At 35.6% G+C, this 17,838-nt stretch overlaps 1 protein-coding gene across 1 annotated transcript in view; it reads left to right on the top strand.

Annotated features, from left to right (window-relative positions):
- Positions 1-2,600: 2,600 nt before the first annotated feature.
- LOC129276005 (solute carrier family 2, facilitated glucose transporter member 1-like) overlaps positions 2,601-17,838 on the top strand; it is a 39,085-nt gene continuing 23,847 nt past the window's right edge. The window contains exons 1-3 of the mRNA XM_064109658.1: positions 2,601-2,809; positions 9,330-9,431; positions 15,354-15,514. Of these exons, the coding sequence (XP_063965728.1) occupies positions 2,645-2,809; positions 9,330-9,431; positions 15,354-15,514 (428 nt within the window). The 5' untranslated portion in view covers positions 2,601-2,644. The remainder of the gene's footprint in view (positions 2,810-9,329; positions 9,432-15,353; positions 15,515-17,838) is intronic.

Below are 17,838 nucleotides of genomic sequence, written 5' to 3' on the forward strand. Positions count from 1 at the left end.
TAGCCCTACATGTAGGTAATATAATCACATCTTATTACAATCATGATGGAAATCAAACAATCATACTTACACAGCTTACGGGCTTATCCAGTAGTTCCTCTCATCCAAAACAGATCAATCCGCAGCAATTAGGGCCTATTTTATTGTCCACAATCAAATTGAAAAAAAAAATCTACATTTAGATCTAACTTTTTAAGTTTGGTGCATCAATGATTATCTTGTCAACTGAACTAATTATGTAATATCATTGGCTTTTGTAATTACTTCGTGATCACACCATACATATCAACAGAGTAGAGGTCTACATGTACTTGTATGCTAAATTAGGCCTTTAAAGTTTCTTTGAAAAACTACAAAGAATTGATTTTAATTCCAAACCATTTCAAATTTCTTGGCCTAGTCGAAGACATTTTTGGTCTAGATACCCAACCTGTCCGGACATGCAACTAGTGGTATGATAGGGGCACTTGTCCAATACTACAAGGTTGTGATAACATCCATGTGGTCTAACACCACTTTTAAAAAATGCAGTGCTAAGCTAACACCACTTTTATCACATGGTTGTGATAACCTTGTCCGCAGTTAGTAACCTGTGTGGTGAACAAGATTGTCAACAAGATTGTCAATTTTCTCTTGATCTAGACTGGATGAATACTTGATATTTTGGAACAGTAAATTTTGACCATACAGTGAATTCATCATCATAAAAAATTGCCTTGGCACAAAACTAAATTGAATTCTTGAAATTTATTATTTTTTTCTAATAAAAAAGAGATTAAAAAGAGTCTGTGGAGATGAAGATCTGCATCAGTCACAGAGGGCCTCACAAAAATATGCTCAAAATTAAAAGTTTTGAGCGCTCTTGTGAATAAAAAAGATTTCTAAGTCAAGAATGAAAACAAATATCTGAATGGATCTGTATTTTGAGTGTGCAATGTACATGAATGTTGCATAGACTCAAGACAGAAAGAGTGGTTGGAGAGTGCAAGAGGATGGGGTGCTTCCACTCTTCCCGCAATTCAAGAAATTTTTACTTTTTCCAGGAAAGGTTCCAGAAATGAAAAAAATTCCAGGAAATTTCAGGGAAAAGCAAAATTAAAAATTGTAATGTAGAAATGCAGAAGTGTGCCCCCCCCCTTTGAACATGAAGTCCCTTTTATTTTTGCATGTCAATTTTTTCCTCAGGAAAATGTGCCTCCCCTTTTGGAAAATCCTCGATCCACCCATGATTACAATTAAATGACAATTTACCGTAGCATATTCATGTAATATTTTACAAAGATTTAGATCTAACATTAGATCTTCCTCCGAATCCAGACATAGGCTCCGTCGTCGGAGCTCAAAATTTTCTGCGCTCGTCATTTCGTAATTTTGTTCCTATTTTTCAAGAGGACATGATGAACAAAAAATGTTTAATTCCTTGATTTAGGTCACTTCTTGGACCAAATTTAGGCTCACTGTATTAATTATTATTGCCAGATTTTCATTAAAAATCTAAATGGAAAATTCCAAGAATTGTCTATGAATTTCAGAAAATTTGGGATTCATTTTCAGGAAATTTGTTTTGGATCTGTGGAACATCGATGAGGGGTTTGGTGTCCGGACACTGAAAAATGAAGCCTTGTATTTGTAAGTTTAGGCCTGCTGTTGACTTGTTGTTGTTTATCTCACTTGTTTTTTTTTTTTTTTATCTCACTTCTCAGCAAAACAATATAGCTTGAATAATGCTTATCACCATCATTATTTGTTCTTTATATTTTCTTACATTCTGTGCTAAAAAAAAATCAAAGACATAGACTTTTCAAAATTAAAGGAGATGTCGTGAGTCCGGACACCCAACCCGTCAGGAAACACAACCACAGCGTATATCGGGCTACTGAGCCAGCCGCACTGCCGGCTACGGTTGCCAGTCCCATACCGTATCTTTACTGTCATGTTTACGCCTTGGAACTATTAAAAATCAGTAAAAAAGCATGTTAAAATTCAAAATTATTGCAAACCAATCATATCAAAATGAAGCACATAAAATTCTCTTTAAAAACTATCATTTTGTTTTTCTTAATAACAATTGTTATTACCTGAAATTTGCTGTCGAAAAATCTCCCCCATTGACTTTGTACACAAACTTCGGTGAGTTTGGAACTATTCAAAAGCTCCATGAGTAAATGACGGCAACTTCCGGTGTCGCAACCTTGTTTATATAGGGCCTTGCCCTTTTATGATGAACGCCCTCTATCCACTGAACTGGAAATACGTATTTCCAGTTCAGTGCCTCTATCCGATATCCCAGTTCAGCTGGTGTTTCGATAATAGTCTGTATTTCTAAACTATTCTTTTTTCAACCAAAGTGGAAAATATAAATATTTCACCCAGAATTGTCAAAACATATGATTATTATGTCATTAATTATATTATTTTTTTCTCAATTTTATGAATCCATCGAAATTCATCAAATAAAAGTGAAATACAGATATCAGTAAATTTCAAAAGTTAGCAGATTCTGTTTATTGTGTCTGCTGGAGCCATGGTAGACTAGCATGTGAGTGCATACATAACATAACAAAATTGCACGTGGTCGAGATCTGTAAACTCAACACGTAATAATGTGATCATTTATGCATGCAGAAGGTGTACCACGTAGATAATGAGTCAGGCTGTCGGTGGCACTGATTCTGATAAAGAAAAAGTACCTTTATTTGCCGAATATCCTACTTATACTGTACCTGGCGCGATGACTACCAAAGAACCATTGGAGTTAAGTGGATCAAATGGACAGAAGGTAGAAAACAGCATGGAATCGCCTAAACCGGTAAATAAAACTTAGATAAGTAGATCTAAAAAACGCGCTCGACAACTGATCAGACGCGGACGGGCCAGCTCCAGTCCAGAGCTTCCCCGCCCCGGCCCCGCAGCGGCGGCATGGAGCTCTGCTGAGTCCACTCACACGTATTGCGAGGTTAGTAGTTAAACCTCGCACCACGAACCGCGTTTGGCAGTGGATTTCTAACTAGTGGGTCGCGTGTGCTGGGATCTCACTTCTTGGGTCCACAACACACGACTTCTATGGCTTGATTTTTCTGTGCGCGGCGGCATGTAATGAACCCTTGGGTGTTCTGAGTCTAGAAAAGGTCAAACCAAATGGGTCCGTATGTCGACTCAGGCCAGGGTGTGTTTATGCTTCCATTGCAAGGACAGAATCAGCATTTTCAAATGTCGTTTCAGAATGCCGATCGTAAACGTGGTTCTGGGAGTGCTACTTAAATAATTAATACTTGCTAAGTTGCTTGGCCTGGCATGGTAATTTTCGTTGAGCAGGAAAGCGAGGACAAGGACCAAGGACAAGGTCAAATTGTGCGCGCTCTTTTCCGAAACATTTTCCGAAATTCAAAATCCCCCCTACGGGGCTCATCAATTTTTGTCTCTATTTCAATTTTCATAAAAGAACTGGACCAAAATAAAGATTATTCCGTTTTGGCCTGAAATGCACCAAAACGGGAAAAAATAAACTTTTTAAGGAAAAAAAACAACAGTGACTTACTTTGGCTACTGCGCACACAACTCCCACTTCCCTGGTTTATTCGAATTCAATACATAAACATATGGCCATTATTATGATTGAGTCCCTGTACAGATCGAGGTAGAACTTGGGTCTCTGTATTGGAGAGTGGAGCCAACCATGCCAACGGAGTTCAGCGGAACAACCAATTTCTAAGAATATAGGGAACATTATCAACTGAAAATTTATATGAAATAAATAGAAATTCTATGAATGCTAAATCTTTATAGCTTAAATAGTTAGGTGCGCAGACATGGGGCCTTCCTTCATATATATATATATACTAGTTAAGAAATATGCTGAAAACTTGTCAAAATGTTGACAATTGAATTAAAATTCAATTTAAAATCATTCAACCATGTGCATGCCACCATGGATACTCAAAACCAAACATACCGGTACTCCATTCTTGTTATAATGGGCAATAAATAAAAAGGCTACCAATTGTAACATTGCACACATGTATCTTTTTGAAAATGTGTCATTAACATGGTTTTCCTTAGGCCATGTATCGCGAAATAAAAATTTGACATTAAAGTGATCATTTCACTTTGTTCTGATTTGAAAAATTCTCATTTTGGTTCCTGAAAATGGGTTAAACATTAGGCTTATAGTGTAAAAATACCATCCCCAAGGTTTCAAAGTATTATATTTACAGGATCAATTTTAAAACCTTGGAGATGTAAACCAAAGTTTGAAATAATTGGGAGTTGGTTTCAATGACTATGTGTATACAGGGAATCTGTGCACCACAACACATTAATTCTAGATGAACACAGCATGACCTACATACAGTGTGTACAAGGTATACACTGAATGTACAGTGCAGTGCAGCTAATAATGTGTGTATAGGAGATACACACAACAGAAGGCAGTCAAAATAGCCAACAGACTTTTTGAATTGGAGAAAACTGGTCATAAGCTGAACCCGTCTACTAGACGGTTCTCAAAATCAGGCTAATAAATTGCTACTTGTATCTAAATAAGAGTTTTTCATCCTATATTGTGGTCTGTTTCATGGTTTTTTAGGACAAATACAGGCACTCATACGCACGTTTCGACTCAGTTTGAGAATTTTTTAAATCAGCTGCTCACAAAGTTAAACGATCCCTTTAATCCTTGGTCAATTGAGCAAAATCAATCATAATTTAAAAAAATGATTTCAGTGATTATTTTCAGTCAATTATAGTTTTTCTCAATTTAATCCAAGGTCTTGGCCTCAGATGTGCTAAGAAGTGGAATTGATGCTATTTCAAATATTTGTAGACTTAAAGTAGAACTATATTGAAAATCGTAAAAATGGAGAATCATATATCAAATTAAAGGAGAAAATATGGAGAACACGATGGTGTAAATCATTTATCATGGAGACCGATGGAACTCAGTTAATTGATAGTTTAAAGTTCTCTCTCTGAATGCTTCAAACACGCAGAATTACGTCCGCGAAATTGGGGATTTTTTATGACGTCACTTTCTGTACGAGAGGCGTGATTGGCTCTCCAACGCGAAGCTCCACTTGCATGCAACACCTGTTGCGAGGGTACGTTTTCTCTACTTTGTCACTGAATACTTCGATCCCGAAATGAAAGAAAACCCAGAAGTTTATCTAGATTTGGATTTTCAAATTGATGATTATGAAGATGAAGAGAATGATGATGAAGTTTCTAGCTCTAGAAAAACAAAGTGACGTGGATAGAGGTATACATTAGGGGAATTACGCCGGTGATTATGAGTCGGATAATTCAACTTGCATGCCGAATCACTACCAACACATGCAGCTGATAGCTACTCCGCGGGTCAAATCCATGAAAATGAATTCCATCACGACCACATCCAGACAGAGTCTCTTTCTTCTATCAACAACATAATGAGAATGAAAATAATGAATATATCCGAACCTAGGCTGAAGGTAAATCAACTCAAGGAATAACAGCAGACGATATGCACCGACGATGAATTTCACGTGGCTGGGGGATTGTCACTCGTTCTGTTAGATAAAATTTCTATCTCATTATTTTGACTAAATTACGAAACTCGGAGAATTAGTATTCAACATAAAAATTAAGTAACACCTGGTACTATATTTTTTGAATTACGATAAAACCTTTTTGAAGCAAAGAAAATGAGGTGAATTAAAATTAGATATAAAAGATCATCCGCCTAGCTCGCATTCGATTGTAAACAATCAGCAAGGCGAGCAGATAGAGTTGGATAAAGCTACGCTTTATCCAACTCTATGGGCGAGCAAGCCACTGAACTGAAAATACATATTTTCAGTTCAGTGGATGGAGCAAGCTGGCCATGTGCTTTTGATTGTTTGTTTACAATCGCATGCGGCTAAGTGGATATCCTTTATATCTTATTTTAATTTACCTCAATTTCTTTGCTTCAAAAATATTTTATCGTAATTCAAAAAATAGTACCAGGTGTTACTTAATTTTTATGTAGAATACTAATTCTCCGAGTTTCGTAATTTAGTCAAAATAATGAGATATACATTTTATCTAACAGAACGAGTGACAATCTATTCCAGCCACGTGAAATTCATCGTCGGTGCATATCGTCTGCTGCTATTCCTTGAGTTGATTTACCTTCAGCCTAGGTATTCACTTATATTCACTTATTTGTAAGTACAGTTATTTTATTATTTTCCTTCTCATTATGTTGTTGATAGAGGAAAGAGACTCTGTCTGGATGTGGTCATGCTGCATGGAATTCATTTTCATGGATTTGACCCGCGGTGCAGCTAGCAGCTGCATGCATTGGTAGCGAATCGGCTTGCAAGTTGAATTGTCCTACTCATCATCACCGCCGTAATTCCCTTAATTTACCACCATCCACGTCACTTTGTTTTTCTAGAGTTAGAAACTTTATCATCATTCTCTTCATCTGCATAATCATCAATTTGAAAATCCAAATCTAGATAAACTTCTGGGTTTTCTTTCATTTCATGATCGAAGTATTCAGTGTCAGTGTGGAGAAAACGTACCCTCGCAACAGGTTTTGCATGCAAGTGGAGCTTGACGTGGGAGAGCCAATCACGCCTCTCGTACAGACAGTGACGTCATCAAATTCGAGTCAATTCAGAGACCGATGCGAGGCATATTTCGGAGAGGCATTTTAGCGCTTTTTAATTGGCGATTTCCACCTTATGTATTATTTTCGTTATTTTTGAATGACCTAATGGTAATCCTCACATTATTACCTCTCCACTGATATATAATAAGGCCATATTCATAATCAATATATTTCTCCTTTAAGGTTAGAAAACATCAGTGGCGTTCAGGTTGTTGGGGGGGGGGGGGGGGCTTGGGGAGTTCTCTTGCCCCCAAATATTTCACAACCAAGGAATAAAAGAGAAAAGGAAAGAGAGAAGGGTGAATCATATTTTTTCTGAATATTACATGTATGCCAAAATCTATCACAAAATTGGATTTTTGTAATACCGTAATTAAAAATGTCAAATCTTTTCCTTGCTCACTTTGTCTGCTTTCAACTTTTTATATTCTGCCTGACACACCATATCTCAAAATGTTTGGCTCATTATGCCACTAGTATACATGCCTGTGGCCGTGAAGCCCTGCAGTAATTCAGTGTATGTGTCCCATTGAAAAGTATAACTTTTACCATTCAATATCCTATTTTAATGGCCTTTGATACCCCCTTAAGCAAGGCTCCACATTAACTTTTTTTGGTGGTGGCCCGTTCGGGCCACCAAAACCATCAAATAATTTTTTTTTGTGGCCCGATATTAAAGTTTGGTGGCCCGAAAAATATAAAGAAAAACATTAAAAATGAATAAAACAAACTTCTGAAATATTAATTCTGCAGCCACTACCACTAAGTTCCTTTCACTTTATACATCTTGTATGTAAACCTTGTTTGCTGTTATTTTACTTTGCTAATTGATAATTGTTTCTATCGTTGTAAAAATGAAATGATTGAAAGTGAATAAATGAATTGTATTGTTCGCAGGTTGTGTGGACTTTTTTAAAAATCTCTGTATAGAGATAATGGTAAAGTAAATAAATAGTGCATAGCAAACTCAGATAGATGTACAAAACAATGGTTTTTCCTTCCTTCCTCTTTGAATCCTAAAACCTAGATTATGCATGCCCCAAATCCAGTTTATTTCTGTTTTCTCTTTTGCAGCATATAGAAGGAGAAAATCACAGAAAAATATGCTGCAAAATTAGAACAATGTATAAAAGGGAGAAACAAACAAAAATAATTTTCAAAAAGTATATAACAAAAAGAAAACAAAAATAATAAAAGGAATTAGTGAAATAAAACAAAAGAAAGAAAATGAATAAAGAAAAAAAACAAAGAACAGGGAAAAAAAGAAAAAAAGAAAAGAAAAAATTAGAGAGAAAAAAGAAAAGAAAATTAAAGAAAAATTAATAAAACAAAGTTAATATAAAAATGGGGAAAAGGGGAAAATTAAGAAGCCATTACATATATTTTTAACAGCTGTGGCAACAGTCTATTCTGACTGGAATATAATTAAAAGCCAAGCATATAATTTTCACTTATCTTTTGGGAATGGCACATTTCTATTTTTATATCCTTTAGTTTGTATTATTTTATTTTCAGTAGAAACATATTTTTTAATCAGGCATATTCAATGGGAAGGGGTATAAATGGTTTAACCACTGTCAAAAAAAATGAAAGAAAAAAAAAGAAAACGGCAAAAACTATATTGGAAAAAAAGTGTGAGAAAAGTCCTTCCCTATATTTGCCAAAATGTTGGAAAAAAAATCACATTTCATATCAATGAAATGCCTTCCCAAAGTATTTACTTTCTCAAGAGTGGTTTAAGAAGTCATTTATAAACAAGAAAGAAAGAAACTGTCTGTTTGTTAAAGGCTAGAAAATACACAGCTTCGAAAGAAACAAAGTATCAACATACATACAAATGCACACGTGGGACTGTGATGTACTTGCCTATGTGTTTTTATGTGTATTAATTCATGTGGAAATCGGTCTTTTTTAGTCAAAAGAGAGGTCATAATTCCTCTTCTTAATACTTGCAAATAATCAGGGTACACCAGATTTTCTTAATATAGACTGTAGAATTTCATTTCATTGGTATAAAAGGTGACTTTGACTTAGATTTTCAAAGTTCTGTGGAAGATTTCTCAGCAGCAACATTTTTTATCGCAGCTCCCTGAGTCTGAATAGGCTGAGCTAGATCTAGAGCACAGCTGTATGCAGTGGCTTCATGCAAAGCTCACGCCAGCCGGCCGGCGCGGCTGGCTGGATAATAGCTACTGTATGCTATAGCTGTAGGCCTAATATGCAAACTGTGTGTGTGTGTATTTGTGTGTAGATCAACAAAAAAGGCGCATGACGAACTGGCTTGCAATTTGAGCTGTAGAAAGTTGATAAATGCATGCAAAATTGGGAGAAAAATTGCGCTACTTTGAAAATTATTGGTTGCCCGATTCGGGCCACCAAAACTTAACATTTTATCAATAATGGTTGCCCGAGGTGAATTTTTGGTGGCCCCGGGCCACCGGGCCACCGCTAATGTCGAGACTTGCCTAAAGTGAGCACCTTGTCCTTCCCTTTCCTTTATAAATGCCATTTTAAAAAATGCCATTGCCCATTTTAAATCTTGATTCAAGACTTGCTCAGGTATTACATTACAGGAATGTGGGTCGTGGCCTCCTGGGAGCCCTGTTTGAATTTGAAAAAGGAACACGTAGGGACTAAATGGGGAAAAAATGATGTTCTTTTGATTTTACCATACTTTTATCATTTTTGTTCTAAGGGAAAAGTAACAGGAACATTGGCCCTGGCTTGTGCTGCGGCAGTATGCGGCTCATCGCTTCAATTTGGATACAACACTGGTGTTATCAACGCACCCCAGAAAGTAAGTTCATCAGTTCATCTCCTCATTCATCATTATCATTCATAGATTTTACATCTATGTACATGTATGTAGTTCAGTTTTAGATTGCTGGTATAATGCTAGGTATAATTGGTAAAATCATGATCAAGCAACTTATTATTGAAAGCATCTAAACATAATCCCCAATTTCTGTTTTCTAAAATATATTTTGTGTTCTCTGGTATTAAAATAAACATCAAATTTTGCATTCCTTTATTACATACATACAAACATGTATATAAAGCAAATTGTGAAAACACATGTTTTAGAAAGTAGGCCTATCTTATGCAGGAAGTTTTTTTGTTAAGCTAGCAGTTATGAAAAACAAACACTGGAATTGTATTTCATAGAATAATGGTGAATATTTGTTAAGATTTAGATCTGCAATTGAAGGAAAAGATCAAAGAAAATGATAATGTTCATATGTTTGATCTGTGAACCAAAAATGTAGCTTTCTTTTGAAATACTTCTGTTGGTTCCACTTCAATATTAACTAAACATGCATTGCATTTTATCAGTTGGTATTTAGGGCTACAGTGCAAACAAAGTTCCGCTTTTAATGAATTCTTGTCAAATGTAAACTGTGTTCAACTTTAATACAAGTCACAATGATTTTGCAGTTTTTATCATGTATTCTCATTTGGAAAAAATATGACTGCAAAGAGGATTTATGATTCATGTATTTTTTGTTTCTGATTTTAAACGTAATTGATAACTTTTGCTTCAAGAAAATTATCTTATAAATGCAAGAATTCATTAAAGGTCAAGTCCACCTCAGAAAAATGTTGATTTGAATCAATAGAGAAAAATCTCACAATCAAAATCGGATGTAAAGTAAGAAAGTTCTGGAATTTCAAAGCTTCGCTTACATTTTTCCACAAAATAGTTATATGCACCTTATAGGGACAGGCAAATGAGAGAACCGATGATGTCCCTCACTCACCATTTCTTTTGTTTTTTATTGTTTGAATTATACAATATTTCATATTTTACAGATTTTACAATAAGGGCCAACTTGACTGAACCATATCGTATTAAACAATGCTAATTCCACATTCAGGGAGGAATTAATTGTTGTTTCACTTGACAATGGAGAAAAATTAGAATATTTCATATTTCATGTAATAAAATACAAAAGAAATAGTGAATGATGTCATCAGTCTCCTCATTTGCATACTGATCAGGATGTGCATATAACTGTTTTGTGAAATTAAGCGAAACTTTAAAATGTGATAACTTTCTTATTTTACATCCGATTTTGATGAAATTTTCAGTGTTATGCTAGTTGGATTTTTCCAGTTTTATTCAGATCAACTTTTTGTTCAGGTGGACTTGTCCTTTAACAAGGCTCCACATTAACTTTTTTTGGTGGTGGCCCGTTCGGGCCACCAAAACCTTCAAATAATTTTTTTTTGTGGCCCGATATTAAAGTTTGGTGGCCCAAAAAAAAAAAAAAAAAACATTAAAAATGAATAAATGGGTATAAATGGTTTAACCACTGTCAACAAAAATGAAAGAAAATAATAAAACGGCAAAAAAAAGTGTGAGAAAATTCCTTCCCTAAATTTGCCAAAATGTTGGAAAAATTCACATTTCATATATTAAAGGAGAATGAAACCCTTGAAACTAGCTGAATCCATATCAAAGAGAAAAATCAAAGAAACATATTGTTGAAAGTTTGAGGAAGATTGAATGAATAATAAAAAAGTTATGAGCATTTGAATATTGAGATCACTAATGCCATGTAGATCCTCCCATTGGCAATGCGACCAAGATCTGTGATGTCACACACGTACAACTCCCTCATTACTTTAGTACTTATTTCACTTATATTCTCACTTTTATAGAGTCTATCACAAGGTGAGGTGTTCTCTTTATGAGAGGACAAGTACAGAGGTTTCACAACATTATATAATTGATGAATCGTTTGTCATATGATTAGAATGAGCAAAAAGAGATGTTTTGGGGTATATCCCAAAAGGGGAGAGTTGTTCATCTGTGACATCATAGATCTTGGTCGCATTGCCAATGCGAGGATCTCCATAGCAATAGTGATCTCGACATTCAAATGCTCATAACTCTTCTATTGCTAGTCCTATTTTACTCAAACTTTTGTTGATCTTATTCTTTGATTTTTCTGCTTTCACAAAAGCTAACTTGCTCCAAGAGTTTCATTCTCCTTTAATGAAATGCCTTCCCAAAGTATTTACTTTCTCAAGAGTTGTTTAAGAAGTCATTTATAAACAAGAAAGAAAGTAACTGTCTGTTTATTTTTGGCTAGAAAAGACCGGAAAAGACACAGCTTCGAAAGAAACCAAGTAACAACATACATACAAATGCACATGTGGGACTGTAATGTACTCACCTATGTGTTTTATGTGTATTATTTTCATTTGGAAATCGGTCTTTTTGAGTCAAAAGAGAGGTCATGATTCCTCTTTTTAATGCTTGCAAATAATCAGGATACACCAGATATTAGCAAAAAGGTCTGTAGAAGGGCATTTCATTGGTGTAAAATGTGACTTTGACTTGGATTTTCACAGTTCTGTGGAAGATTTCTTAGCAGCAACATTTCGTATTGCAGCTCCCTGAATAGGCTGCTAACGCACAGCTGCTTCAAGCATGCAAAGCTCACGCCAGCCGGCCGGCGCGGCCGGCTGGATAAAAGCTACTTAATGCTATAGCGGTAGGCCAACTTTGTGTGTGTGTTTGTGTGTAGATCAACAAAAAGGGCGCATGACGAACTGGCTTGCAATTTGAACTGTAGAAAGTTGATAAATGCGTGCAAAATGGGGAGAAAAATTGCGCTATTCTGAAAATTATTGGTTGCCCGATTCGGGCCACCAAAACTCAATATTTTTTCAATAATGGTTGCCCGAGGTGAATTTCTGGTGGCCCCGGGCCACCGGGCCACCGCTAATGTCGAGCCTTGCCTTTAAGGATGTTTACCTTTTAAAGCTTGCACTGGAAATGCAATTTATAGTATTATTTGCATTTTCTTGATTTGTAAAACTTTATACAGGCTGTGAGTGTGATATTCCAATTGTTGGAAAAATAAAAGAAAATATTTTGAGCTTTCATATCAAAGGGGAATTTATGTATGTTTGATCTGTTAACCAAAACTGTACCCTTACTTTATTATCGCAATGTGTGTACAGTGTGCCTACATGTATTGTCAGCTCCACTGTATCTACATCAAGTGGTATGCAACATGCATTTCATTTTATGAGTTGGTCAGTCATTTTGATGTTGACATCAGGAGTCTTATGCAAACATAACAAAGGTCTGCTTAATTACATGTACATGTAACAAGATTCTTATCATTGCTGTATACACTTCACAGTGATTTTGCAGTTTGTAGTATTCTTATTTGGAATAAAAAGTATTTTTAATCCAAGGAGGAATTATCATGTTTATGTTTTTTTCTGATTTTAAATGAGCTTGAAAATGCAGACTGTACAAGTTTGCCCTATTCTCAATTGGGCCATTCTTGGTCACGTGTGTGACCGAAATTAGGACAAATCTTGACTTTAATTAGATATTAATCTACAAATTTGAGATATTTAGTAATTAAAAGGTTACATGTATATAACATTGACATGTTTAGTAGTCAGCTTTCATTTTGAAATATTTAGTACTGTCTGCAGGTTCTAGGTCAGAGGAATAACAGAAGTGGGTCACGTACACGTGTGACTTCGCACAGAAGCATGATTTTGAAAGTTTAATTTCATTTTGAAATTCTTTTGAATTTCAAAATGAAATTGAACATTCTAAATCATCATAATATAAATCTCTAAAATTTGTAGATTTATAACTAATTAAAGTCAAGGTTTGTCATACAATGTAATTTTGGTTACACACGTGACAAAAAAAATGGCATTTGAAAAAAAAATAAATGCAAAGAGCCTTTTAAATTGTAGAGGAATCATAATTCATGTTTTGTATGAGGTCCCGATTTTAAACCTGCTTTGAGAGTCATTTGTAATCCATGAACAACTTTGTGAAACACCTACCTGGTCTTATGGGGATGAGGCACATTGAATAAAGGGGAAGTTCACCATGAAGAAAAGTTTGTTGTAAAAATAATAATGAATAATATTGGTGAAGGGTTGAGGAAAATCCAATAAAGATTGGAAAGTGATTAGAATTTTATTAAGTTTTGGATTTGTGACATAAGCGAGCAGCTGCCCCATATGTTATGTAATATGAAATTCATATTTTCGTTTCTTTTTAGAAACAGGTGTGAAATGATTTGTCTATTGATATACTGAAGGTACATTAAATTTTTTTTTTTTTTAATTCTGAGAAAATGACATTTCATTGATATTTTACCAGACAAAATGTTGGAAAGCTGCTCGCATATGACGTCACAAATCAAATGATTAAAATTCTAATAACCTATTTGATGGATTTTTCTCGAACCTTAGGCAATTTTTTTTCTGACACTGAACCTTTTTTTGACAGTAGGGTGAACTTCCCCTTTAATATCCCAAGGATCATGTAGTCTGTAAGCACAGACCCTGATTGAACCCTTTCACCATAAATGTGGGTCTTGACGAGCACAAAAGTTGTTCCATTCATAGGATTCAGGCTGCATATTCATTCAGATCAATTTCTTTGAGCAAAGGGTAGCAGTCTGTTTGCACACCAAACTAAGGCTGATCCGATAAGAATCGAGATTAAGCTTATTCAGACTGAAGAGAACCACCCTTATTTAATAAATCATTGGTCAGAAATGGTCATTCGTGTCCTTCCAAGGTGTATCAAAGAAATTTTAAGGGAAGGAAATACAATATTTTTGTTCAATTTTAATATGAATCAAGTGTGAAATATGAGAACGGGTAGGCTGCCCTCAACCATAAGATGAGGGCACTACGAATTGTGACCACTATCTATTTTGTCTTATCTTGGTCTGATATAATAGGGCCGTCTGCACCAGCCCAAGTTTTCAAATAATCGTGCTATTTCTGATCCGGCAAATTATCCTGATCTGAACAATCTCGAGATAACGGAGAGATAATCATCACGATAGTTCGCTGGATTAATCTTGAGCTTTCAATCCTAAGTCAACTTACACTTATTTGCAAAATAGCGCGCTATTTAACATTCGTAGATGCAGACGCACTCGAGATTCAACACGGGATAATCATGGCATCAGACCATATTGCATCGATGCCTTGCTCTAGCACGAATTGCTCTACTTGCGCTGGTGGAGATTTGGTTTCTTGAATCTTCAGATTTAATTGCGAAGAGGGCTGATCGTACTAATAAAAAATCTTGAGATTGAGCAAACTCGGGCAGGTGCAGCACTGCCTTATGAGATGGGAGGGGTAGGTGTATAAAGCTCTTCATAAAGCTTCTACATGTAAAGTCAGGCAAGAGGTGACCAGAATATTATGGAAAGCCGAAGTGAAATTTTTGATTATTTTTAGTCTTATTAAATTCCAACTGAGAAGATTTAAAGCAAGTGTTTATGACATAAATTTCTAACGGTAATATGCATTTGCTGGACAACACTTCATTTGAATTTAAGCAGTCTGAATGTGGAGCCTAAGGTCCCAGCCAATGACTAAAGGCTCCTCCTGAAATTGAAACAGCAGATTGGATGTGTACTAGTCTTGTGTGAAGACCTTCTTGTTTGAATAATACATACCTGCATTCAAATGTTCAAGCAATCGAAAGTACATTTAAACAAGAAATATGTACAATGGGTGCAGAAATTAGAATATTGTTTTCATGAAAATGGAATCTTATTCTGATTCCTAAAGAGGGTTAACAAGTTACTGTTAAAACCAGTTATTTTTTGTTTGATCACATACACTATTAAATCACAAAGTTACAATAACTCAAAATGTACTGAAAAAAAAATGACCAACCACTTTTTAACACTACCCTTTGTTTCAGGTCATTGAATCATTCATCAATGAGACAAACTACAAACGTAGTGGTGAGGCAATGAGCCAAGACAGGGTGACTTTCATCTGGTCAACAGCAGTGGCCATCTTTGCTGTAGGGGGTATGGTAGGATCGCTATCGGCTGGATTCTTTGCAAACTACCTTGGAAGGTGAGAGTGGCTTCATATTATATCATAGTTACATGGTTACTAGTTTAAGTTTGAACTTATTTTGTTCCTGTGAACAGGATGGCCAGATTTGCCTCACACTCAACCAATATCACTGTTGTCTATCTTCAACTTATACAAAAGTTACTATTATGGTAACTTTGCCCTCCGATGCACTAGCGGATCCAGGCGGGGGCACAGCCGGCCTGTGCCCCCCTTTTTTGAGAGGCACATTAAGATTTGTAATGTAAAAATGCTGTTAAAACAGAAGTGTGCCCCCCTTTTGAAAGTGAAGACCTTTTTTTATTCCTTGTCAAATTTTTCCTCAGGAAAATGTGCCCCCCCCTTCGAACAATCCTGGATCCGCCCCTGCTCCAATGGTAACTACCATGGTAAAGCTGCTCAATAGCCAATCAAAATCAAGGATTCCATGGGAGTTGCCATTATGGTAATTTTTATGCAACAGGGGCCCAGATTCAATATTTTGATTTTCCCCCTCAGCCCAACTCTATTCTTTGGCCCAACTTGTTCATTAAAACAACATACTTGTAAAAAAGGTGCCTCATAGCTTCCTGAATAAATTAGTTTTTATTCAAGTTTAAATAAAGTATTAATGTTCAGTATAAGGTATACATTTAAGATAGTGGCATACATAAAGGTATTGAATGATGATATATGGGGGGGGGGGGATTGAATCTTGGCACTGGGTCTTTATGCCGCAGCATTAAAGAAGTGAATCCTTCTTACCCAACGCTATTTTTTTAGCCCAACATGTTCATGATAACAGAGTTGAAAAGTAAAATTTTTGTAGTTTCCTATATGATATAATAGTCTAATTAAAGGGCAAATTAAATATTTATCAGTAAAATTTTAATCTCTGTAAAAAGAAAAAAGTTGAAACAGGCTTTAATAACGACAATGCTTTATCGACTTCTGACACAAAGTAAAATATCAGGTACTTATCACACCTAATATCTATATTGAAACATTTTTTCCTAAATACAACCCAGTCATTGTGATATATATATATATGTTAACAGAAATAACCACCTGTATAGTGTATGTAATAACTTTTTGGGGTTATGCTTTGATGGTCTCAATCAACCACCAGGGAATAATTAGGTGGTTTCAGACCGCCTCGAAGTTCGCCAGTTCCAGGTATTCTCTGATCGGGAAATTTACCCCGATCAGAAAATACCAGGTATTTTGGCGGTGTGAAAGCAAACTACGCGTAATATCCCCGAAAGAAAATACCCGATAAATAGTAGGTACTTGGCGAAATTACGAGAACTTTCGCGGGGATTTTTCCAAGGTCGTGGGTATTTTGGCGGTCTGAAAGCAAATTACGGGAACTTTTAGCCCAGCGTGTCGTTGGGTGCGGCGCCGTGCATGGGTTGCTGCTGGGCTAGTGATTTTGAATTTCGCGCCTTGCTGCTTATCAGACCATACTGCGCATGCTCGTAACTTCAGGAACTTATCCCGAAGGGTATGTTTCAGGGCGGTGTGAATGCAGGAATAATTAATGGGTATTTTTCAGCCTAAAAAAGTTCTCGTAATTTAACGGGGATTCTTGTGATCGAGGCGGTTTGAAACCACCTATTGTTGCGGTATCACGTAGCAATTTGCTCCATATTCTTTTTTTATTACTACATGTAGAATTTCTTTTGTATAGCAATATTTTTTTTTGCATAATATAGTTGAAAGCTCTTCTCTTACTACCAGATATATGCTTGTAAAAAATGAGAAGTAAGATTATTCCCTGACTGATATGGAAAGAGAATAAATTTAGATCATTCAGCAGAATCATAAAATGTTTAGTGTGGACTCAACTTCTTGCCCCAAAGATCAGGGCCCTCACCCTCATACAAAAAAATAAGAAGAAATAAAAAATAAAAATAAATAAAATGACTAATTTCAGTTTAGAATGACAAACCATTTGTTTTATAAAATGCCTTCAGTTGTAAGCATTGGCTACCTTGGATCTATTATAAATGACTTCCCCCTATGCAGCAGTTACTTAAAGGTCAAGTCCACCCCAGAAAAATGTTGATTTGAATAAATAGAGAAAAATCAAACCAGCATAACGCTGAAAATTTCATCAAAATCGGATGTAAAATAAGAAAGATATTGCATTTTAAAGTTTCGCTTATTTTTCACAAAACAGTGATATGCACAACTCAGTGACACGCAAATGAGTCGGTTGATGATGTCCATTACTCACTATTTCTTTTGTTTTTTATTGTTTGAATAATACAATATTTCATTTTTTACAGATTTGACAATGACGACCAACTTGACTGAACCATATATTATTAAAAAATGCTTAT

The sequence above is a fragment of the Lytechinus pictus genome, chromosome 14, assembly GCF_037042905.1.
Source record: "Lytechinus pictus isolate F3 Inbred chromosome 14, Lp3.0, whole genome shotgun sequence".
In the NCBI taxonomy this organism is placed as follows: Eukaryota; Metazoa; Echinodermata; class Echinoidea; order Temnopleuroida; family Toxopneustidae; genus Lytechinus; species Lytechinus pictus.